The following is a 24,229-nucleotide window of genomic DNA, read 5'->3' on the forward strand; positions in this document are numbered from 1 at the left end:
AATTTCTTGATCAGGAAACCGGGAATTCTCTTGATATAGTGAAACTTGTATTCACGTTTGAACACTTACTCAGTGTACTTGCTAATTGCTTAAAGATGCATGCAGGATACATTCTGTCAGGATACATCTGGTCCATCTGGACAAAAAGAAGACATTGTCCTTATCTACATCTTGGGATGGTAGCTTGGAGAAGAACAAAGAAAAAGTAGGTATTGTCCTGATCTACATCTAGGGAGGCTAGCCAGAAGAAGAAGAGAGTAGTATCCTGGAACACAAAGACTATAATCTATGGTCTGTTTAAAGCAAACTAATAACTATTATTTAATGTAAATCAGCTTTGACAGAAGTTTTGAGGTATTCTGAAGTAAACTATGCTCATTATAATACCAAAAATCATGCCCACAGGTCAAAAAGACCCTTGCCCAGGTGAAGACCCTTCCCCTGAGCATGCGTAGATCGTATTAGAATGACTAGGCATTTATGTTAATCTTAATCAGATATATTAACCAATGAAAAGTATGTTATGCAAATAGAGGGATGATTTCATGTAATTCTTTGTGTATAAAAAAGGTACTGGGATTCGCAGTAGGTGTGCTTGATTTGTGGATGATTCCACCAAGCACCCTGCGCAGAATAAATACAATATCTCTCCTGAGCGTGAGAGGTTGGCTTGTTGCACGCTGGGCACGAATCCCCTTTTCAGATAACACTCTGAGAGCAAGTATTTGCACTCTACAATGTTGTGCTCTAACAGCTTTCTAAAGGGCATGCCATGAAAGAGCTATGCTTGATGCAGAATAAACAGATGTGCTTTAGCATTTTTTGGAAAGTTGAATGCCTTCAAGAAAGACATATCAATGGCTATTGATAAACATGGTATTCAAAGCCTGACCTTTCTTACTTTTTTGGTAAGACAACAATTCCTAAGCTTTGCCCACTACTTGCCATGCTGAAAGTGTCTTCTGGGTAGTGAGAGGTATTCATATTGCCATGAAACTTTCATCAGGTGCTGGAACAAAAAGAGCACACACAGTCTTTGGGTTTATAAACAAAAAAAAAAACAATGAATAGACAACATTACTGTTCTATAGAATTAGATACTGAATCTAGTTTTGGTGTATGTGTTTAGAAGTAGTGTCCCATACATAAGCTACCAAGGTGATCTCAAGTCTAGAAAATCTGTCTTGAGAAAAGCTAAAAGGTGCAACTTACATGGCATTTAGGCAGATTTTTTTTAAAGCTATGCAGTACAGTTGGATGCTTAATAAACAACTTTTATACATTTTCAATCTGTTGTGCTTTAACCCAACAGGCAGCCAAAACAACCACACAGCCATTTGTTTTTGATCAAAGTTTGTTCATTTTTAATCAAAGACTGGACCTCTGCCAAAAAATCTGCTTCAGTCAAAACCATCTTTTTACGATGTGTTTTTGAAATGCCCAAATTATTCATAAATTTTTTAATCTATAACTGAAACATTTCAATGCTTAATCACATAGCAGTCCAGGGACCTGATTCATCTCAGTGATGAAGCCCAAGTCCTCCCTTCTGCAGCACCATGCAAAGGAGCGCTCTGTTCTGTCCTGCCACCAAGGTGCTGAGGGATGTCTTGCCTGGTAGGCAACGCCTGTCCAGAGGCTGGGTGCTGACCTTCTCCTGGGCATCTGCACAAAACTCCCTCAGGATGTATCATGATTCCTTGAGACTTACCATTGCCATACTTTCTCTCACCCCGATTTTTTACTTAACGCTGTGACAAAACAACTTTACTCTGAAGTCTGCCATTAGATAGAGCAAATATAATTTGCTTGCACCGTACTGAGAGCTACCTAAATGAGAACCCCCTTTTAGATATTCTGTCTGTGTCTGACCCCTCAGAGGATTTAAAGAGCAGAAAGAATTTCTGAGGAAAACAGCTCAAGAAGACTTTTTTTATTAAGTTGTCTTTTATTATTGTAATTGCTAATGCAGTTACCACCTTTGAGACATGCTCACAAACCATCGTGTCAGAATTCAGTTCTAGCCTACAAATGGTAATGTACTAATCTCATATCTCTGATCTAGCCAGTGCTACAACATTAGCATGGACAAGCTGAAGAGGTGTGGCTGGCAAAGTAATGGGTAAAGATGCAGATTGTCTAGAAGTGTTTTTTTAACATGAAAGTTCAGTTATTTAAAATGGGAAAACACTTGTGCTGCCAGACTGCCACTGTCTCTTTAATAAAAAGGCTGGGTCTCCCACTCAGCCCTGGCTAAGTGCCTAACCATCTTCATTTAAACTTTGGCCAACTCAACAGCAATAATGGACCCTAAAGGATCTAGATGCAAGGTAGAGCCATTTACAAGTGGATAGGCTATTTATTTACAGATTATTTTTGTAAACAAAACATATTTTCAGTATGACCTACTGGACATATTTTCTACACTTGACAGCTTATTCAGTCCCCAGTTTGCTTTTTGAATGCCTTTGAAGGTAGGAGACTTAGTTATTTCCTTTCTATTTTTAGAGGACTGCACTGATGGTTTCTGTGTATGTAACTGCTTGATGGACTTCAAAAGAGGATTTAGGAAGGATATTTAAATTTAATATATTATTTTTGTTGTTAATGATATTTAAAATGAATTATAGTAAATTATAGGCTTTTTTTGTAAATCAGTTTTAATGGAGTTCAGTTTTCTCTAGAAATATGTTGAATCGCTGACTTAAATGTTGTAATGTTCATTTTATTAGTGTATATTGTCATTATAATAGAATATTGTCTTTATGGAAAATATTGCACACATTCTGTTACAGCCATGTAACATTAATAATACATTAATGTATTGAGTTTCATTACTAAGGCATTGTTTCTTAGAAGAATAAGTTGTTCATACTGATGCTCCAGACCTAGGTAATATATCTGCATCCCAAAACACCCAGATCTTTGTTTATTCCTAACAATTAGGAACTTCTAGAAACAAACTACATTCTATGTTTTGTTAATATTTCTGCTAATTTAATATAATTAGTTTAATAGCAAAGTATGTTAATAGCAATACGCATTAGTAACAATTTCTTTTACCCTTCTTTGTTAGATATTCAAGTGAAAGCTAAAAATAGCACTGCCTTTTTTTAAGAAAGAAAAGGGAACACTGTGTTTGTTCTACCCTTATTTCTTCTCTAATAAAACAAGTTCTAAGATACATGTGAGCTACAGTTGGGATTGTACTGGCTGCTATGCTTAAATCACCTACCCAGTGACTTTTTATAATTGTTTTTAATATGTTGTCTCTAGAATCGTGCTTCCCACAAATGTGTATTCTGTATGTAAAGTATCTGTATTTATTTATTTGCATCTATTAATGAAGTATTCACAGATGGTTTTTTACTTTAACAGGAAGAAAGAATCATCTAATTTGGGATCAAAGTCACTATGTGGAAAAAACATTTTTTCTTTTGCTTTTTATTTCTGGCTGTGACAAGAAACCAGATAGTATATGGGCAAAACAGAAAGAAAGGAAAGAATTCTTATTCTCTTGTGCAAAAAGATGAAGGTAAAACCATTTTCTTAAAATTTCTAATTGACCGTGTTGTATGTCTCCACGTATTTCAGCATAGTTAGCTAGTAATTGACACCTTATGTATGCATTTATAAAATGTGATTTATTTTGATTATCAGGCCCGGAAAATACTGTCATGACATTTACTTGGTCATAGACTCCAGTTTGGTCTATGATTTTCATTGACCCACATATCTCTATTAAAAGATAAATGATGAGGAGCCTAATTTTTAGTTTGAAACTGCATGTGTAAGATTTTGTGTACAAAATCAACTAAAATGCTAAAACAATCCCATCAAGACCCTAAATTGAAAGTTTTTGTCTGTAGACTGTATTTAATAATACTGGTATGGATTAAAGTAACTTAAATTTAGTTACTTGAGTTCAGTAGGATTTCTTAGCATTTACAGTGAAATTTATCCTTTGAATTTTTATTGGGAAGACAGAGGAATCCTTGGGGAAATGACTTGAGGACTGGGATTGTTGCAGAGAATTATCTGAAATCTGTTGTGCAGGTGTGCCCATCATTCATAGATTTAACTTTCTTGTTCCGTTACAGGTGATATGTGTCTCGTTGATATAGTCTTTATCTTGGACAGTTCAGAAAGTGCCAAAAATCAGTTGTTTGATTTACAGAAGAATTTTGTTCAAAACTTAACGGACAGCATTTTCCAGATGAAGCCAGTTAAGTCTCAGAAGTATAATGTCAAACTAGCAAGTATGCAGTTCAGCAGCACAGTCAGCATTGATCATCCCTTTACAGCCTGGAAAAATATGCTGCATTTTAAAGAGATAATCAAGTCTCTGGGCTTTATTGGCCACGGCACCTACTCCTATTATGCCATTTCCAATGCCACTCAGCTGTTTAAAACTGAAAGTCGTAAGAGAACTGTGAAAGTGGCTTTTTTGATGACTGATGGTGTGGATCATCCAAACAGCCCTAATGTCGAGGGTATAGCCACAGCAGCTAGGAGTCTTGGAATCCATTTTTTTACCGTTGGCCTTTCTAAGAAGAATGTCCAAGAAGAAAAATTGCGTGTGATATCTGGTGATTTATCCTCTAAACATGTCTTATGCCTGGATGATCAGAACCTGATAGTTGATGTAGCATTGGAACTGGTAAGTCATGCTGATGTTAATCTTGTCATCTCTCTGTCCATGGCAGATTTCATTTAACTTTGATGGGTAAGTCCTGAAGGCAGTGCAGAGGTTTGCGGGTTAACCAGGGCTGGAGCTGGCCTCAGGTCTGGAAGTTCGGGAAGGTTGTAAAGATCGTGTGGGACATTTGCAAGAGCTGGGCTCCAGCGTTGGTAACAGAGAAGGTCGGTAACTGTGGGTTTAAGAATTAACTTCAAAAAGTCTGCTGAAACCAATAGAATTTTTTGAGTTGACTTGAGTGGGGTCAGGTTTCCAAAGTACTGTAAATCTGCCACTGTAGTTATTAACTAAGGGCACTTAGCTCTCTACCCTTCTAGCGCAGCACAAGGCACACATAAAAAAAGGTAGGGAATACTGCTTGATTAATTTCTTAGTTTAGAGTAAACAAAAGTGTTGCTGTGAGAGAGATGTCAACTGGACTTGACCTTTCTTGCTTCTCAGCAATAATGTGCAAAGTGTTGGGGCGGCCTAGGAAGTGTTCGGGGTTTAAAATCCTAGAAAATATTTTTAAGTACAAGAAGACTATGCAAATAATAAATTAAGACAATTTGGAGGAAAATAATCCTTAGAAAATGCATTAGCTTTAATTAGGGAGCAGTCCATACTGAATTTATGTAATATTTTTGTAGCCTCTTAAAGGTGATAAGAAACTAATTTGGAAAATTTAAAATCAGAAATGGGAACTTGCTAGTTGATAACGTGTAAAAATAAATTATTATGTTGTGCAACCAAGCACGTGGCTTGAGATCTCACGGATACAGTAAGTGAAAGGCATTTCTGAATCAATTCATGTTGTTACAAGTCTATGTTTTGTACCTGTGAAGGTACACATTTACAAAAGAAAAATTCTTCCCTGAGATCTCACGGAATGGGGCTGTCATGAGGAGTGTTTTTGTGGTGCGTGTCTCTGTTGTATCAGGAGTGAGGAGAGAGGGACGTTCCTCCTCCCAGCCGCACTCCAAGGAGTTGTGTGCTTGGACAATAATAGCTCAGCTGCACTGATCACTGATGGAGGGACAGGGTATTTCCCAGCACGCAGAGTGTGTCTTTGGGCATATGATAATACTTTAGAAGGTAACTTGTTCTCATGCATAAGGCTGATAAAATCACTGAGACCTTCCCCTATATATTGTGTTAGTAAGGCCTTCCGTAGTAAGGAAGCATTGTTAGCATTGTTCCTTAATATTGTCTGTTTAGCTGCCCCATTACATCTCATTTGTTTTCTGATCATTATGTCACAAGAAGTAACCCCCTATTCCTACTGGAGAGCCCTTTTTCTTATGAGTAGTTCCACAGACTGGTTCTTACCACTGAGAAAAGGATGAAGGTATTCACATTCTTTACCTTGGAAATTCTGTAAACTAGAGAGGAAAAATGGTTAAATTAGTACTAAATCTATATGAAAGTAATATTTTTATTTTCTTTTCAGGAAGCCTTGCTTCAGAAACAGGTAGGTTTTTTGAGTTTTGTGTGTTTTGATGACTCTTATTCATACTAGATCTCCTGATGTCTGCTTCTTCTATGACGCAACAATACTCCAGGGTTAATCAACCTTCCTTCCCTGAGTAAAGTTTCCAACCATAGTCGCTTTTATTTTAACTTTCATACTTTTCTTCCATCCCTTCTCCTGAGAAATCTATAACTTCTGTTCATTAGTGAGTGTTATCAACAGTAAGACATAAAGAACTCTTCCTACCAGAGTGGAATAGGACTAGTACAACACATGCAAGTTCATTAGTGGCCTCATTAGAAAATAATAACAATGTCAAAATGGTCCAAAAATTATGTAAGGTTTCACGGTACTATATACTATGTATATGCTACCTTAAAAGTTGTAGTTACAGTAGTAATAGATTTGTTTCTGTTATAAATAAATCAACCAGCTGATTTTGATTGGGCTATACAGAAGTGTAATATTGATTATATAAGAAATATATATATTAGAAGATAATTTATTTCCTGTTATTCCACTTTTATGTTCTCTAGTCTGTGGCAACACAAAAACAGAGTTTGAAAATTTGAAATAATACATTTGAAAAATGTTCTCATTAATGTTTCTGTTAACATTTAGTGTATGCGGAAGAACTGTGCATGTGAAAAGGGAGCAAAAGGAGACAAAGGTGATTCTGTAAGTATGCATTCATTTGAAAAGCCTCCAGAATTTGAATTTTAATCATCGAGATCAATGTTGCATGGTATTGTAATTGGTTACTATATAGCTAAAAAGCAAGACATTAGCTGTGCATGTACTGCAAAAAGAAGTGATGTATCATAGCATATCACTGTGAAAGGCCACTGTTAAGAGTTCAGAAAAAAATCTATCTATAATCACATACTGTCTTGGAAATATATTTATATTATTGGGTAATAAAACACTGGACAAATAGGTACATGATTTTGAAGTCCAAAATCAAAAAGTTATTCTTGAATCTTGCAATTGGGAAGGAAAGGTCCATTTGACAGAGGTTTACTTCCACCAGCAGCTTCTATTTGTGTAAGGGATAAAGGCTCAAAAGACTGAGGGTGGTGCCATATATGAAGAAAGGTCTAAAACTCTGCCTCAAACACTCTATTTTCTCTTATGACACTTCAACACATAACTGTTTCTTGGCTCTGGTAAAGAAGAGAGAAGTGGGAGTTCAGACAGTGTGTGACCTCTCTTGATCCCTTTTGTATCTTTAATAGCTCTCCCAGAGACAATCAAGGTACATACAGGAGTTTTTGCCTTTCTCCCTAGACACTAAGCAACTGGGCAACCATATGTGCAGCAGGTTATTACAGCAGGGCCTGTTGTCCAGTCCCTTGGCTCTGGATAATGTGCATCTGGAACTAAAGCCCCGTTTCCAATTTAAAATTTGAGGTCCAATAATTTTAAGTTATTTTATCCAAAATGATTAGATGTAACCTATTATACATGTATTTTTTATATATACACCAAGCTTTCAAGTCCCCACCTTCATGATCCTCCAAACAGGAATAATGGTGTAATTTTTTATTTTGGGGCTGCTGAACACTAAGCTGTTCTGTGCACATTTTTTTTTAAGCAGAGAAGATCAGATAGTGGTGGGTAACTCTGAAAAATGGGGAGGAGGAACTGTGTTTGTTTTCTGTGACACCTTCCTGGTTACATCTTCAAATGCTCTGTAGGAAATTTATTTATCATTGAATACTGATAAAAGAAAATCACAGATACCTTATAATACCAGATTTTTTTTTAGCTAAGTGAAAGTAGTGTCACATGTGCCATACCTGAATCAGTGTGGGTTTCTACCTAAGCTTATTCCAGAATGATTTTGGCTTGCCCCCAAGATTTAGTCTTCAAGAAACCAGAAAATTTTATCATCACAATGGTAATAACATTTTCCTGCTTTGTTTCAGGGCAGTGCTGGTGACAGAGGGGAAAAAGGTGAGCCAGGACCAAAAGGAAACAAGGTAAAGTGAATTTAAAAAAAATAAAGCAAATTTCTATCTAGTTTTATTCAAACCGTAGAAGTGAATGTAGCAAAGGAAAAGTATGCGAAAATATGATTTAAAACATTGACTTTTGCTGTGAGAGGTTTATAGTTAGCTGCTTTAGAAGTGAGAGAGAAAAATTTGAAACTAAACTGCTACCAAGTTAACAACGTATCATTCCAGTTTTTCTCCGACAGCAGACGTCTCTGAATCTAGCTGAAGATTCTCTAAGCTCCAAGAGCTTTCTAACAGTACACAAATCTCTTGAGCAGAGTGGCTTGTTCTGATGACTAAGATTTCAGTCATATAATAACAGTAGTTGAGTTTTCTATGTTAACGTTCAGGAATTGTGTGTCCTTGGTTGTGGGAGGAGGAAGTGTGAATGCTCGTAAATAGGAAAAGCAACTTCTGCTCCTTAACCAGTGCTCTTGATTTTAGTGTAATAGTGATAAAATCAGTGATAAATAAAAGAGCAATTTATTTGCCTCCAATTGTATTTATTTGCCTCCAATAGGGTGATGCTCAAAAAGGAGATCATGGAGAAAAAGGTGAAGAGGTATGTGACTACTACTGTGCTAACTCATGTTTGGTCCTTCCACATTACCGTCCAGATCCTGATTCACAGTTTAGTTCCATTGAACTGAAAATGCGTTTTCCATTTTTCACACACTTGCTTTATTCAATTATTTAGAGCACCTAAACTAAGTTCTGTTTTACAGAAGCATCTATACAGCGAGAAACATTCTAACCATGTGCTTAAGTATAGTGTTGGGATGCTACTGACAAAAGGAACTTGTGAAGCTCTGTGCTTTTGTATTGGCTTTCATCAGACTTATCCCAAAGATAGACTTGAAAATGCCATCACTAAAATCATCTGGATAGTTCTCCAATGGCTTCTGACATCTGATATTTCTCAGCTTGAATTCTTGTTTATTCACAGTAGAAAGATTAACACTACTCCATGCATAAGATCAGTTCAGTTTAAAAGTCCCATTTAAATGGTAGCATGTATCTGCTAAGAGGCTGGCAAACTGAGTGGCATATTTACAGCTAATGTTATGAGGAAAAAATACACATTTAAATTTGCAGAGAATTAGGTGTTAAATGATTCCAGAGAGATATTTTATTGTTGTGAATAGCTAAACTTCTGAAATGTAATTCTTTCTTCACTTTTTTTTTTCCTACTTAAATTAGCAGTATGTTATGCCTTTGCTTTCTCTTTTATGATTTTTTTCCCTTTTTTTTTTTTTAATTTTCAAATAGGGAGCTCCTGGCTACAAGGGAGACAAGGTAAGATTTTTATAGAAAACAAGTAGTCTGAAAATACATTGTCATTTGCTGACAGTGTATGTGAAAGAATGGAAAGGAGAGCGTGTCTTGTCTTTTTGTCGCGAGAGCTCCTAATGCAGTCCCTAGAAGTAAATTCATCATTTATGTAAATGCTTGCAGACTGCCTTGTTGGAATTAAAAAAAAAAAAAAAAAAAAAAGATCAGAAAATGTAATCTAAATATAAAAAGAAAGATGTCAAAGACCAGAAATAAAGCTGCTGGAATGAAAAAGAAAGTTGAGGGTTCAATAGGAGGTTAAGTAGAAAGAATGTGAAATTGTTTACTACAAACACAAATAATCACAAAAACCCCCACAATCATTAACTTTTAAAAAACTTACCACAAGGAAGTTTACTTTTAAGCTAATTATAACTTGCAAGGGCGAGTGCTTGATCAAAAAAAAATCTCAAGATTTCTTGGCTCTCCAAGAAGCTAAAAAAATTATACACTTCAATGACTTTCAAGGTTCTAGAGCTGAAATTTACATTGCAAACTGGACCATCATAGCCAGAACAGAAACAGAGATAATCCCATTTTGACTTTGCTTGGTTTGGACATTTATCTCCCTACAATGGTTGTGCCTCTCTGAATCTTTGTATTCATTAGAAAAATGCTTCAGTCAATTCTATGGAAACATTTCATGGAAATGGGAAAAGTAGACTCATATGTCTACTTTTCGTATGTCTATTGATACATTAAATCATCAGTGGAACACATTAGTAATTCTCTGACTTCATTCCATGTGTACAATCTCACAATTGTTATTCAGGAAAATCTCAGACATCACAGTAATGAAATCAGAATATGGAGAGGATCTCTGGGGGCAGCGCAGTGAGGTGGAAAAATACAGCAAAACTTATTAGATATTAAATGTATTATCCTCTTACGATGTAGGTGGGAAATTTTGTAGGCACTCTCAGAGAGAAAAAAGTATCTATCTTGAGTAGAGCAGACCATATCTTCTACAGACCATATCTAATGATGCCACTCTCAGGTCCTCAGAATCTACTAAACCTCATGTGCTACTGAACTGCTTGCACAGTCTTTAATGCATGTAGTGTAATCAAAACATCTTGTTTAGCTGTTAACCTTTTGATTTCTTATAAAGGGTGAAAGAGGAGAATGTGGATCCCCAGGAATAAAAGGGGAAAGAGTAAGTATAATTTTCATTTGAACTGTTTCATGTTGATGAAGATACTAGAAAATCATGTAACATATTCATAAACATAGCTTGTGAAGATTATTGTAAATTTGGAACATCTTATAATTCCCTGGTAGTAGAGATACATTCATAGTAGAAATACGATTCATGGAAACTGAACCCACAGTTCACCATATTATTTTTTTTCCATTTCGCAGAAGAAATGTAGTCACTTACCTAAAACAAAAGCTGTCCTCACCAATGCCAAGCTCTGCTATCAAAGGGCTGTGAGCGTGTTAGAGAGTTCACCAGATTTTTTTCTTTACAATGTTAATTCAAATGTATAAAGTTATATTACAATACAAGCAGGTTCTTACACAACCTGAACAACTTTCAGGTCTACCAGCCCATCTGTGCTGATATACATTCACACTTCTGTCTAGTCCTCTCTTCTTTTAATCTGAAGTGCAGAAGTGATACAACTGAATATAGATTTTTACCTGTTTTTTACACTCTGAAAGATGGAAGGATAATGTATTCCTGAGTGAGATAATCATGTATCTTGAATTCACGTAAGCAGGTTTGTATGAGTGCTACAAACCACTGATTTGTAGTTAGGGTTGTTACCAACTAGACTGCAATTGATCATTCTATTAAAGCACATTTCTTCAGTTTTAACATCCATATTATGCTTACCTTTATCAAAGACTAACTTTAAAAGTTTCTAGCTCCTGGAACCTGTTACTTGATGATGAATTTCCAGCAGGAATTAGGAAATGTTCAAAGCAGCAGTATTTGTCACAAATTAAAAAGGGCATTATACCATAATAAAAATCTAAAGGCTGAGAATATCTTGTGAGATGCTGGGGTTCAAAATGACAGCAAGTGAGTCAGAAAAGGCTGAAATATCAATGAAAAAGGAGAAAGAGTTGCATCTCTCAGAGGAATAAAGAAAGATCATAACTTCTTTATCCAGGCAATATGTGAGAAAGAGCACAAGGTTATGTGAAATGTCTACTAAGATAAAAGGAAGCTGTTCAGAAACTGGCAAAGAACTTAATCAAAGCAGCCAAGAAATCTGGATGTAGAAAGCAGACACCAGGGCTGCTGGAAATTTGCTTATTTCGTTTCTGTTGAAGGACAGTGATAAAAAAAGTTTAACATCTGCAGAGGATCAAAGATTATAATGGATTATGGACTTTAAGAACTTAGTGAACAAATGAAAATTACAGTCACTTCCAGAATTCCCAGCTTCACATTTACAAATGCAGAAGATAGAACAAAATGATATTTTTTTTGATAAAAGTAGCCTTTGCTAGGTAAAACCATCAGAAACAGAACATACACAGGCAAATGTATGAGAAGTAAATCCAGTATTCCAAGGTGGACTTTCAATTGCGGTGATATTGAAGCATAATTGGCAGCAGGGTTGTCTGATTTGAAAATGTTGCATTTTTCCCATGCTGCTTTCCAATCTTACTAATCAGACTGAGTCCAGCAGAGGTTCTGATGCTGTGAATCTGAGTTTCTTCAAAAGCTGCTCAGGCTTGAAATTCAGACAGTTTGTGTTCAGCTTTGAAATCAAAACTGACTCCAATCATATGCGTGTATTCCTCCAAAAGTAGCTATCATCGCATCAACATACTGTTGTTTGTGCCCTCCATTGCTTGTGTAGTTTTGTAGATGGACTAGAACTTAGTGGGGTTATTTGCTCTCTCTGGTGGCTGATGCTTGGCATGGGAGCAAATCCCAGGGAGTAGAGAATTGTTAAAAAACTCTGAATCTGGATCTGTAGGGGAAGACAGTCGATGGGGTGTGGCTGTGTAGGTATCACTGCTAAATTCATCCAGGCTGTTAGAGGTTCAAAATGTGACACATGCCTTGAAAAATGCAGTAGTCTGCCAGTGCCTCTGTGTGTGGAGATGGTGCTAATTAAAAGAGGAGAAAAAGGGAATGAGAAAGAGAAAGACCAGTAAACTACTTGCTGAAAGCTGTTTTTGCTTTAGAAATGAATTATACCTGAGTATTGAGTCAACTGGAAGTGAAATTGCGTAGAATATGCATTCTGGTGACTGAAAAAGAAAGTGCAGCAGAAAGATTTGTGAATAATCTACAGAGACAGTAACTGGTAAGAACTCATTAAATGGAGAAATGACAGCTAATGGAATAAAAAAATATGGCATTTTACTTTTTTTTTTGCGTGGGTTTTTCAATGTTTTTTGCAAACTATTAGTGTGATTCTGCCGTGCTACTGATCAGCAGTTTGAGTTAGTGAGACAGTTACCTGAAGTTATTCTGATATAAGCACTGCAGCATTTTTTTAAGAATTCTGTATCTAATATGCTTCTAGAAGTTGAATTTAAAGACATGTAGCAACTAACAACTAGTTAATCAAGTAGCTACAATGTTTTTTGTGTATGAAAAGTACTTTAACCAAATAGTGAGGATGGAATGTAACAGGCAATTACTGAATACAGAATGAGAACAGCAGTACTCTGGAGAGAGAATAAACTCCCTAGAAAATGCTTGAACAAAGATATGAGTCATTACATGTACACTACAGTTCTCAATACTTTAAAGCTGGTAATTGCAATTTCCTATTAATTTGATAATTGAATCTTATTTTTCCTCAGGGTTTGGAAGGTCCTTTTGGCCCTAGGGGACCTCGAGGACCTCAGGTAAGAGAACTAAAAGCTACCACATAAAAAGGAAACACATTATGTTCTGTAAGTTTCTTCTACATACAACCTGCCAACTCTGTGGAGAGCAGCAGATTTGGTGCATGAGGCACCAAGATAGCAGAGTCTGGCAAATCTTTGTCTTTTGGAAATAATATTCAAAGAAAAAATCTTGGCTGCTGCTGCTGCTCAAAGCTACTCAGAGGTATGTGACCCACTTGGGCTCTCCAACTGCAGAGCTCTCCTCTTACCTTAAGAATATAATCATGTCCTGTCATACCCCTACTTGCTAAATTCCTCTTACATTACATGGGGACACAATGGTTGTAGTAATGTCAGGGAATTAAAATTAATCTCAGCTCATCATCAGAGAGAGATGTAGCGATTTCTTACAAACAGAGCTAAATAGGATGTGACAGCTTAGTTTATTTGCTTGAGCAGAAGAAAGAATATGAAAATATGGCAAAGTCAGGAGCAGGAGGAGAAAGAAATGAAAAGCTTCAGATAAAACAGATGCAATTCACATGGAGTAGTAAGATATCCTTTCTGCTGGCACTGTTTATTGAATATTAACAATATTCAATGGGTTGGGCCCTTCACAAAATATGATGCAGAAAACTCTTGTCCTTTAGAGCTTAGCATTGTGCTACATTTTACTGTACCCTGTTCAGACTAAATTCAAAAGGAACTTTACATGCATCTTCAAAGGCAACTCATTCTATACTTTGACTTTTGTGTAGGGTATCATTGGACCTCCAGGTGAACCAGGCCCGAAAGGCATTCAAGGAAGCAAGGTAAAATGTAGTTGTATATGTGTAGATGTTATTTATATAGGGAAAGAGGATGCAGAAACTCTATGTAGAATCTTTACACTCTGCTGTCCTTTTTTCCTCAGTTAGTGGTGTCCTTTGCACAGCAATAAAGTAAACCACCTGCTCGGTGCACCATAGCATCATCATGTTATGAAGGCTTTGTATCGTTGGCACATGCAGATGGTTCTCCATCTGGCTCTCCGAGAACATTTTGTAGGTCCATGAAAGGTTGCTACCAAGGACCTGCTTAGAGCCACAGCGCTTAGGTTGGAATTTAAATCACCTGATTGGAAGTTTTTTCTAGAATATTTTTGACTAAAATGCCTTGTGTTTAAAGATTTTAAGTAATTCTAGATGGTGGTTATAAAATTTTAGATTGAGTATTTAAAGTAATTTTTAATTGCTTGTATACTATAAAAACTCAAGACAACTTTGAAAATGATAGATGTGTAAGATTTGATGACGATTAATGGCTTAGTTATATTTAAAATAGATCATTTGGAGTTAATGATTACAGATTGTCAAACAAAATCAGTTGAATAAAGTATCTGATTAATTTAGGCAGATTTCTGGTTTGCAAACCTTTGGGAAATTGCTTTATGTGAATACAGTTGTCTTCCCCATGAGACAGCTATTAACATCATTGTTCAGTACAGAAAGATCTTTCATTTATCAGTTTGAAAATGTAGGATCTAATGACAAAGGCTTTCTACCACAGGATTATTGATAGCCTTGTTAATACAATGCCATATCTAAGTTATACAAGGCAACTAAATTCACACAAAGCAGTTTGCCAAAGATGCAATATTTAAACACTCATGTTTTGTTTCTTAGGCAACAATTTCATTTGAAGATTCACAGAAATAAATTTAGAGATGGGAAATGTTTATGGTAAAAAGTTTGGAATACTGGCATCCATAATGATTTTCCTCTTCCTGACAAATGCTTTTTCATACTTCTTATTTCTTCATCTTCTCAACAAAATGCTTTATTAGGAAAGCTGCAACAGAATATTTCAGAAGTGGGGAAAGAAAGGGTAATGGGTCTGAAAGAACCTATTCATACATGTGGTGGAAAAGTCATGCCTCTCTAACTTCACCACAACAAATGACAGTAATTTTTTTATCTGTCATTTCACACTGATGAGTCCAAGTACTACCAGATACTATTATTATACCCTAAACCATATTTGTTGGATGTTGTTTGTCCTCCTGTCAATCTCTTCACACACTTTCATGTCTGTAAAATACATGCATCTCTCTCTAGAATTCATGTACCTGGATATAATATTTATGGTCTCTTGTTATACTTTAGCTGCAGATTTTCAGTATGAATAAGAAAGTTCCCTCTTTTTTCAATTTCCAACTCTGTAACCTGCTGTTTAAAGTCTCTAGTCAAGGTTTTTCCAGGCTCAGACATGTGTCATAATAAAATATTGCCAGTCAAGTTTAATTAATACATTTTGGTAATTATACTTAAAGAGTATAGCAGAAACATATATATGCTTAGACGCTATCTCTTGTCCATACCTAGCACCAAAGCTAAACTTTGGCATTTTGGAGCTTACTTGAGATGAGTTAAAAATTTTTTAATGATCAGTACAGATAATCAGTAGTTGTTTACAGCTTGATAAACACCCATTCAGCTGGTAAAGGTCAAGGCCTTTTTTGGTTCAGACACATAGCAGTCTTTCCAATATCTTTTGTCCTTACAGAAGGATTATTCAATTGCTCTTTTAAAATTAGTTTTCATGACACATAATATAGTATCTCTGAAAAGTGGCAGTTATTTATAACTGCCTTGGATAAAATAAATAAGTCTATTCTTAGTGCAGTTCCTTATACCCGTAGCCTTTCCATGCTAATACTTTCTGCATTTTGAGCTGAGCTAGTGACTTCACCCTGGTTTAGCAGAGCTAAAGGCAGTTGCATGGCATTAGTATTGATGTGACATAACGCAGAACACCACTGCTGAACACTCTTATTCATTGTTAGTGGACCATCTCAAAATATAAACTCGGGATCAAACTCAGCCTACAGGTCTTTTGGGCCATCTCAGTCCATGCCACATCTCTGTAAGGCAGTGCCATACCCATTCTTTCACTTTGCAGTGCCAGGCAGCAGGCACAGCTGGGGACAGTGTCATCTGTGTGCTGTCTGGATGCCGCTGGCTCTGGCACCCACCAGCAGAAGGTTGGTGGCATTGCAACTTCAACTAATTTAATTTGACTTGTCTGAAGCAAGGTAGCATGGAGTCCAGAAACACTGTCCAAGGAATTACTTAAAAGAACTTTTCATACCTTACTTCTTCTGTTATTCGTATGTATTTTCTTATTCTCTCTTAAGCTGCTGGCGAATCTATCAGTGTGAAGTCTTACTGGCTGCACACTACTCTGCTTCCGCCCCTTTTCATGATATTGCCTTATCCTGTTGGCAGTAATGAGTTGAATCTCTCTCAAAGTCCCACTGCCAGCATTGACCAGCTTTCCACTGACTACAACAGGAACTCAGCCAACCTGTTTCCATGTAGACACCTAAGTTTAGGAGTGATTGTATGGAGCTGAATCAGATCCTTAACCTCTTGAAATCTTTCTGAAGCACTTCGCAATCAGTCTTTGTCTTTAATAGCCTCTTTAATATACAAGCAAACTTCATCACTTTACTTTTACCCTCTTTTCAAGTCATGTATGAATATGTCAAACAACTGATATCCTCCACAGAATGCAGCTCAGCGTGGCATTAACTAAAACCAGTTTTTGCTATTAAGCAAACTTTAAAAAATGTTTTCTATATTTGCATTTCTGCAAAGTTACAACATCTCAAAACTATCCTAATAATTTTATTACCATATATACAAACCTTCTCCATAAACAGGCTGAGGCATTTAAAATGACAGATTTGAACTCTGCTTCTATAAAAATAAAAATACATTTTAACTCATCTTGTATTATTACTAATTTACCTGACTAAATATATTTCCATTTAACCAAGTGCTGAACTTGCATGTTAACAGTAAAGCTACAACACAGTGTAAAACATAATAAATTTAAGAGAAAAACATGAGAGAGTAACAGGACATTTCACTCAAACACAGTTAGGAGTTGGGAACTGGCTTTTTTCACTGTGTATCTCCTGTATTCTGAATCAGTTGTCTTTGTCCTGTTCCCCAAGCATGTCCTGAGCAGAGGACCAGGATTATTCTGTTTGTTTTCTGTTTTACTGACTTTCTATTGCCAATTGGCAATGCTTCAATAGAAAGATGTTAAATTTACAGAAGAAAAATTAAAGCTGAATTCTATGTTGTTTTCTCTGTCTCTCACTGATTTAAAATACCAAGAAAAAATACCATTCACAACTGTGCTTTATATTTTCTTAGACATTTACTTCACTTTAACACATTCTTCAGCTTCATCAGCCACCACATATTATCTGCATTGTAACATAAAACAAAAACTTGAATCAAAGTGTACCATGTAGCTCATTCAGCTATAAAACATGTAAAGAAAATTACAAAAACCCCATAGGAAAAAATTTTGTAGTTCTTTTAAGTTATCACACACAATTAATTAATTGAATTTGCAGAATGTCAATTTATAACCCTGGGTCTAAGGTAGAGACACTCAGCTCTTGTCAGACGGCAGCTTATAGGAGCAAGGAACTTAGATTTTGTGTTCTTTGTCTCATTAAGAATGCAAGGGTGGCCCACGATACGATTTTGCTGGCTGATGCAACCATTTCCAAGAACTCAGAAAAACACTATCTCACTTAGAGAAAGACTAAAAGTACCAGAAAGATGGCAAAGAGAAAAGCCATGCTACTCCTGGTTCTGCTCCAGTAATATCCCATATTCCTGCCTAGATGGCTAGGAATTGGCTAGATGGCTGGTTAATAGATGCTTTGGGGATTAAATCAGTTGTGGTTGCTTTTGCTTGGTTTGCTTCTCAGAGATCACACTGAATTTATTACAGGAAGCCATAGGCTTTCAAAAGGGGACACAGGACATAAAGTCAGTATTCTCTTTTAGTTGAAACAAAAGATTTACTTGCTCTATAAGTGTAATGTATTCTGTCATAAGCAGTAGTGTCCAGAAACACTATCCAGTGAGAATCCCATCTCTCTTCCAACATTCCTAGTAATCTGTTTTCTGTCATTTTCATACTTAGTTTCTACATATCTCTTTACTGGTTAATACAGTAAAATAGCATCCTAACTGGCTACTGCATTTACTTTTGTTGGATTTGTTTAGTACCACATATATTATGTGGTTATGTTCTCATTAGAAGGCAGCTTTGCCCTTCAATAGCAATAAAAACCAGGAACAATGCAAATGTTCTAACAAAAAAAGGACTTCATGGATCTTGGTTTTCTCTCTAAAAAGCAAACGGAATCACCGTGATTTTTCTGGAAAAGAGAGTTCTAAGAATTAATATAGTGCCCTTTATTTTGGTCAGGCAAACTTCTCAGCCCTAAGGTTCTACAGCTCACATTTTTGCAAAGCTAAAGTACCTCATTGGGATTAATAATGTAAAATGTGCACATCCACTTTCCCCTAGTATTCTTGGTGTTAGAAAAAAATGAATTTTCAACATGCATATGTCTGTTAATTTGTTCAAAACAGTAGGCATTATTTTGTCTGTTTTCATTAATTTATTAAAAAATACTTAACTAATATTTATTAAAAAAAACCCCAACAACGTATTCTAGACAATAGCACCAGTACAGTTCCATAAGAGTGTTTATATTCAAGATAATTTTGAAAATATGTTTGTTAGTGAGGAGAATAATAGTGACTATTCACAAATTTCAGTGGACTATTTACAAACAGAATGATATGGTTACGGATTATAAAATTGGGGCATAAAATCAGGCAGTGGCCGTGACCTGTGTTCCACTCATAAAAGAACTGATGAACAGGGAATACTTATGGTTACAGTTTCAGAAGTGACGTCAGGTTTGTTTGCTTAAACTCTTAGACCAGCTGCTAGAAATAAAGTACACATTTCTAGAAACCATGATATATTAATGGAAAGATGGAAAACAATACATTCTTAAGAGCCACTGCTATTTGAGTAAGAGCCTCTCTGGAAAATTTCATATGCATAGTAAGATTCTGAATTAGAGCCTAAAGTTATATGAACAGACGTGTGTTCAAACTTTTAAGGAAACAGTTAAGTTTGATTGTGGATATTCAAAGCAGTTACTCCCATAAAAACCTCTTGGGCTAATCCTGTGAAAAATCCATCATTGCATATTTCCCTGAAAATGTGTCCCAGAATGAACTGCTAAGGGATGCTGCTTATTCTCTGATGACTTACAAATTCTTTCCTTACTTATGTGGCAAGTTATATCTTTTCCAGGAGACTGAAAAATCTAATTTCCCCGTAAAGAAGTATAGTTCCTAGGTACCTCAACTAGCTTAGAAATACAAAATATCAATAATATCTATTAAAATATCTTTATCTACTTGCATTGTTGTTGCCAGTGTTGGCTTTAAAGATGAAATCATTGTATTTGAAAGATTATTTTTTACTATAGCTTGATCATTATCACATTATAGACTGAAATACAGAGTCTTTGTGTTCCTTACAGTATGTATGTGCTTTCTTAAAAGTAAAGAAATTATTTATATTAGCACTAACTGTTACTCATCATGACATTACAAACTGGGTTTTTTTTAGGGGGGGTGTAGACTGTTAAGTATGTTCCAAGCTTAAAATGATACTGTTTTAATATGTAAAAATCTTAAGCGTAATTTTCTTTCCCATTGCTGTAGCTGATACTAGATGCCACCTGAAGGAAAATCCCAATAGGTAGAGAAAAAAGAATTAGAGCAGAGTGGTAGACAAAGAAAATAATTACAAAGCAGCTACTTTGAAAAGCAGACTTCTTGTTCTGCGTGTAGAGATAATGACATTATTGTCAGCACTTTATGGTTTAATAAATTCCATATTACCTGTAGCACAAAGACCACAGAAGATAAAAGCCAGGCTTACTTATAGCCATATAAAGTTTGACATATACAGTCTTTAAAATAGAATGAATAGTTTAAGTTTCCAAGTTTTGCTTGTTGTCTGGTAGAAGGCAGCATTTCTTTCTCCATTAATATTCAGGCATCCTCTGCTATCGATGAGAAAGCATTCAAGAGAACAAAATTTCCGTACTACCCTACATGCTTTTTATCATAAGGGCTGTTTACGTTGCCTACACCAGTACCTACTAGTGCAACTGCTGCGAGGCAGATTACATAACACCACTCATTGGAAAGAAAAGTGTGTAATGTTTTTATCATGGTTAAAAAAAGAGCGTTTGGAAAAACATTAACTTCAACAGGACTCCCGTCTGCATTAAAGGCAGTGCATACACTAGCATAGCTCTATAATGTGGGTGAACTTGCAAAGGAGTGAATGATTTGCGATAGGAAACAACAACCCTCAGAGTTACTGTCCTTGGGAAGTTCTGTCAGGGGCTGTCAGAAATAGATACGAAACACAATGTCCGTTTGGACGACAGGACAAAAAATTTGGAAGACACTTTCCAAACACAACAAAGGGGGTTGGTTTATTGTTTCAGCTGAGAGATGAGCCTGTATTTATCAAACATTGTTTTTCAGAGTGGAACAAGTTCCTACCCCATTTCAGAGGTTTAGTTTTGACAAATGGTGCCAACGTGCTTAGTGGCATTTGCTGTGCCCAGAGTATCCTGCTTACACATAGTGGTGCTGCATGCTGCTGAATTATTTTTTCTTATCTAATAGATTTTTTTTTTAATATCTTTTCAAGTTTGCGTATCTTCTGCATTCATTCTGTGGGGTATGCTGATACATCATGGCACAACAGACATCCTAGGCTGCCTTCTCTGTGAAAGAAATGAGGACTGTGAACTTGAACAGCTAATATTTAGCATACTGCCTAGCCTTACAGCAGCCTGTGCCTATTTCTTTCTCACTGAGGCACCTCTTCCTTGAAGTGGGGAAGTCTATCCCTAACTAGACGGTCTTCAGGCCCTGAAGCTACTTGGAGCTGTATCTGTTAATGTTGCTTGTCCAGTGGAGAGGTATTGAAGTAAGAGTCGGCGGTGGAGTAAGGGAGCCTATAGGCAGAAAGGCAAAGCTTCTTGGGCACTAGGCTGGTGTTCTTGGCTTAACGTTCTTCCAAAACCCATGTTTTGTGCATCTTGACCAGCTTTGCAAGAAGCACAACTGTGAGTAAAAGTGGCAGAAGTATCTCTGTCCTTGAGGGAGCGTTTATGCATGGAAATTTGCTTGCAAAACTTTCTACTGAAGCCTTAATATAACAATTTTACTTGTATAGCTCCTGTGGGGATGATTTTGCCCTGGAAGCAGAGCACACCACGGGGCTGGGTGTGTGTAACTCCAGCACTGTGGCTTTGTTTGATACAAGTCTGCCAGTGCACTTCTACATACTGATACACAATCGGAAGCTGAATTTCCATTGATGCTGGGATGCTTGTGAATGAAATTCAGTAGCCTAAATTATTGCCATTGGAAATGAAATGGAGGCTTCTAAGTCACTAAAACCCTTCTGAAAATGTTGCTTTTAGTATGTTTTATTTTCTAAAGAAAGAGTATAAAACATTTCCTTACATATTTCCCCTACTTGTCTAAACAGAATCAGCCCAAAAAGCCCTGAAATTCAGGTAACTGTTGGTTTAAAGGACAACAGTACTTAAAACAGAGAGTTTATAAAGAGAATTAAAGAGGAAACAAGTACGAGCTTTGGTTGTATTATTCTTGGCCTTTCCTATATTTCCTGCTGATGGGAAATACTTAATAACAAAGATTTTTGATCAGCTGATTTTAAAAGGACGGTTTGTTCAATGCCAAATTAATCCCATGGAGGATCTGGAAGTCTAGAAGATGGGCCATTTGAGGAATGTTCGTTGTTGTTGTTGTTTGATCAGTTTCAAAACAAACACAAGAGGAAAAAAAACATCTATGAACAAAAAAGGGTCAATTTCTAATTGGCTTTGTATCAGTAAAAATTGCATCATTTATGATAATCTGGATACACATCAACCAAGTTGTGACTATGGTCCAAAGGCTTCATGACAATAGGAAACCCAAACAATAAGGTCTACCTAGGAATGCAGTAAACTTCTTTGCTATGTTCTGTATTTTGGCAACCGCTACATGCCCAGAATCCACATTAAAGCGATGTCAATGTTGCTAATACCCTATAAGTGTGCTATGTGGAGATACATGTGCTATTCTGCTGAGTTATACCAGCTTTCTCTGATTTTTCTCTGCCTTTTAAGACTTATCTCCTATTGATGCTAATTAATAAGATTATGAAGGTGTGCTATAAAATCTTGTGTTTTGAATAAGCATTACATTTCATAGCTGCTCTTCAAATTATCATATTGCCCTGTAATTGAATGAATTTAAGACTGGGCATCAAGGTCCACTTTATTCTAGGTTTAAAGCTGCAGTAGTAGCACTCCAAGTGCATAGTTATCAGAAATTAAGCTTCAAGGATAATCTGTTTTATTTACTTTCACTGTATATTCCCATTCCTGCATCTTAGCTTCATTCTTTGGCCCATTACAGACTGGTAGATTTCTGGAGAAATATCTGGCTTTGAAGTCATTTTTCACACTTCTGTTGATCTCTCAAGTGCAAAAATGTCATTGAAGGGTTTCAGAATTCAGCATATAAAATTTCTCAGTATATACAAAATTTCAACCCCCCAAATATGAATACCTTCACAGAAAATAAAAATATTTTGATAAATAGCCTTTTTAATTATTGTGTGGCTATGTTGGCGTTATTAGAACCATATTAAACATGCAAGAGAAGTAGAAGCTGCAGTCAAAGATAGCACTAGGAGCAACAGTCATGATATGTAGTTGTTGCTATGGGAAGAACCTTGAGTGCAATGTTTAAAGCATAAACACTGCTTAATTTCCAAATGCCCATCTTTCTAGCAAGAAAAAAGCTGAGGAAGCACCAAATTATTGGATAAAGTCAGGACCAAAGATACGAAAAAGAATAAATATATTTTTTATCTTTCCTGATGCATATGAAGGAATGGCTTTATAACGTTATTATCTATCCCAGCAACTTGTATGGCCAAGATATTGACCTTGCTCCTAATCCAAACATTCATCTTGAAGACAGGTTTTCTTGTTACTGTTGGTTTGTTTTTTTTACTTTAAAAACATATTTCTATAGCCCTAAATGACACTGTGGAAAGACACTCTGGTGGAATTTGGTTAAGGTTCCATTTGCATTAATAGTTTCTTTCCATTTTTTTTCCTTTAGGGAGAGCGAGGCCCTTTAGGTCCCTATGGTCCTCCAGGACCACCTGGTGTTGGACAGCCAGGACCCAAGGTAACTCTCAGTAATGAGTCTGTTAAAGGGCTAACTGTGGGCAGTCATTTTTTGGATAAAAGTTCTCACCTGCTGTTTTATCAAACTCAAACTCTTATCATCTAAATGTAAAACTGATACAATATTGACAGGTTTTTGTATTTGCATAGCATGGAGATAACAGACCTGCCTTTCCAGCAACTCTAAGATTTTGTTATGATCCCACTGATATAATAGAAGTCAGAAATAATGCCATTTAAATAAGAGTTAAATACGTGAGATCATTTTCAAGCATTAGCAGATGCTTGCACGAATGAGTAAACTGTATTTCAAGGCATAGAAATACATCTCGGTCACTGTGATACACAGTCAAGTGACAGATTTGCCTTGTTTTTCTTCACTAGGGAACAGATATTCTTATAGGTTATAAAATTCTCTCTCCCATGCAGCATTTAATTCCTCCATCTTATTTTATTGCAAAAGACTAGAAGGTGTAATCCAGTCGTGCTAATGGAGAAAAGTCACGTCTGCCTATGCTGGCCAGACAAACCTCCTTTTGGAAAACTGCAAAAGCCTCTACACAGGAAACATGATGACTTAGTTTATGAGAGTTTTGTTAGAGACCTACAGCTCAGACTCAAAGAAGAAATCTAAACTGGGCAGAACTAGATCTCACCCTAGTTCTTCTGGCTGCTAAGTCTTTGGTGTTGCGTTATGCCATTTTTTCTCTATTTTTTGGAGCCAAGTGCCAGTGTCTAAAATACCTGCATTTTTTTTTTGCTTTTACTGC

The 24,229-nt window shown here is 36.3% G+C and overlaps 1 protein-coding gene across 3 annotated transcripts in view; it reads left to right on the forward strand.

Annotated features, from left to right (window-relative positions):
* Positions 1-24,229, forward strand: part of COL28A1 (collagen type XXVIII alpha 1 chain) — a 114,526-nt gene that overhangs the window by 27,022 nt on the left and 63,275 nt on the right. For 2 of the 3 annotated variants that reach the window (XM_068405316.1, XM_068405315.1), the window contains exons 3-13: positions 3,379-3,535; positions 4,101-4,660; positions 6,129-6,149; positions 6,771-6,827; positions 8,078-8,131; positions 8,667-8,708; positions 9,416-9,442; positions 10,590-10,634; positions 13,256-13,300; positions 14,041-14,094; positions 23,392-23,460. In XM_068405316.1, the coding sequence (XP_068261417.1) occupies positions 3,415-3,535; positions 4,101-4,660; positions 6,129-6,149; positions 6,771-6,827; positions 8,078-8,131; positions 8,667-8,708; positions 9,416-9,442; positions 10,590-10,634; positions 13,256-13,300; positions 14,041-14,094; positions 23,392-23,460 (1,095 nt within the window). In that variant the 5' untranslated portion in view covers positions 3,379-3,414. Of the gene's footprint in view, positions 1-2,303; positions 2,475-3,378; positions 3,536-4,100; positions 4,661-6,128; positions 6,150-6,770; positions 6,828-8,077; positions 8,132-8,666; positions 8,709-9,415; positions 9,443-10,589; positions 10,635-13,255; positions 13,301-14,040; positions 14,095-23,391; positions 23,461-24,229 lie in introns of those variants that run through there. The other variant, XM_068405314.1, reaches the window with a different exon arrangement.

This window comes from Nyctibius grandis, chromosome 7, assembly GCF_013368605.1.
Source record: "Nyctibius grandis isolate bNycGra1 chromosome 7, bNycGra1.pri, whole genome shotgun sequence".
NCBI classification, from domain to species: Eukaryota; Metazoa; Chordata; class Aves; order Nyctibiiformes; family Nyctibiidae; genus Nyctibius; species Nyctibius grandis.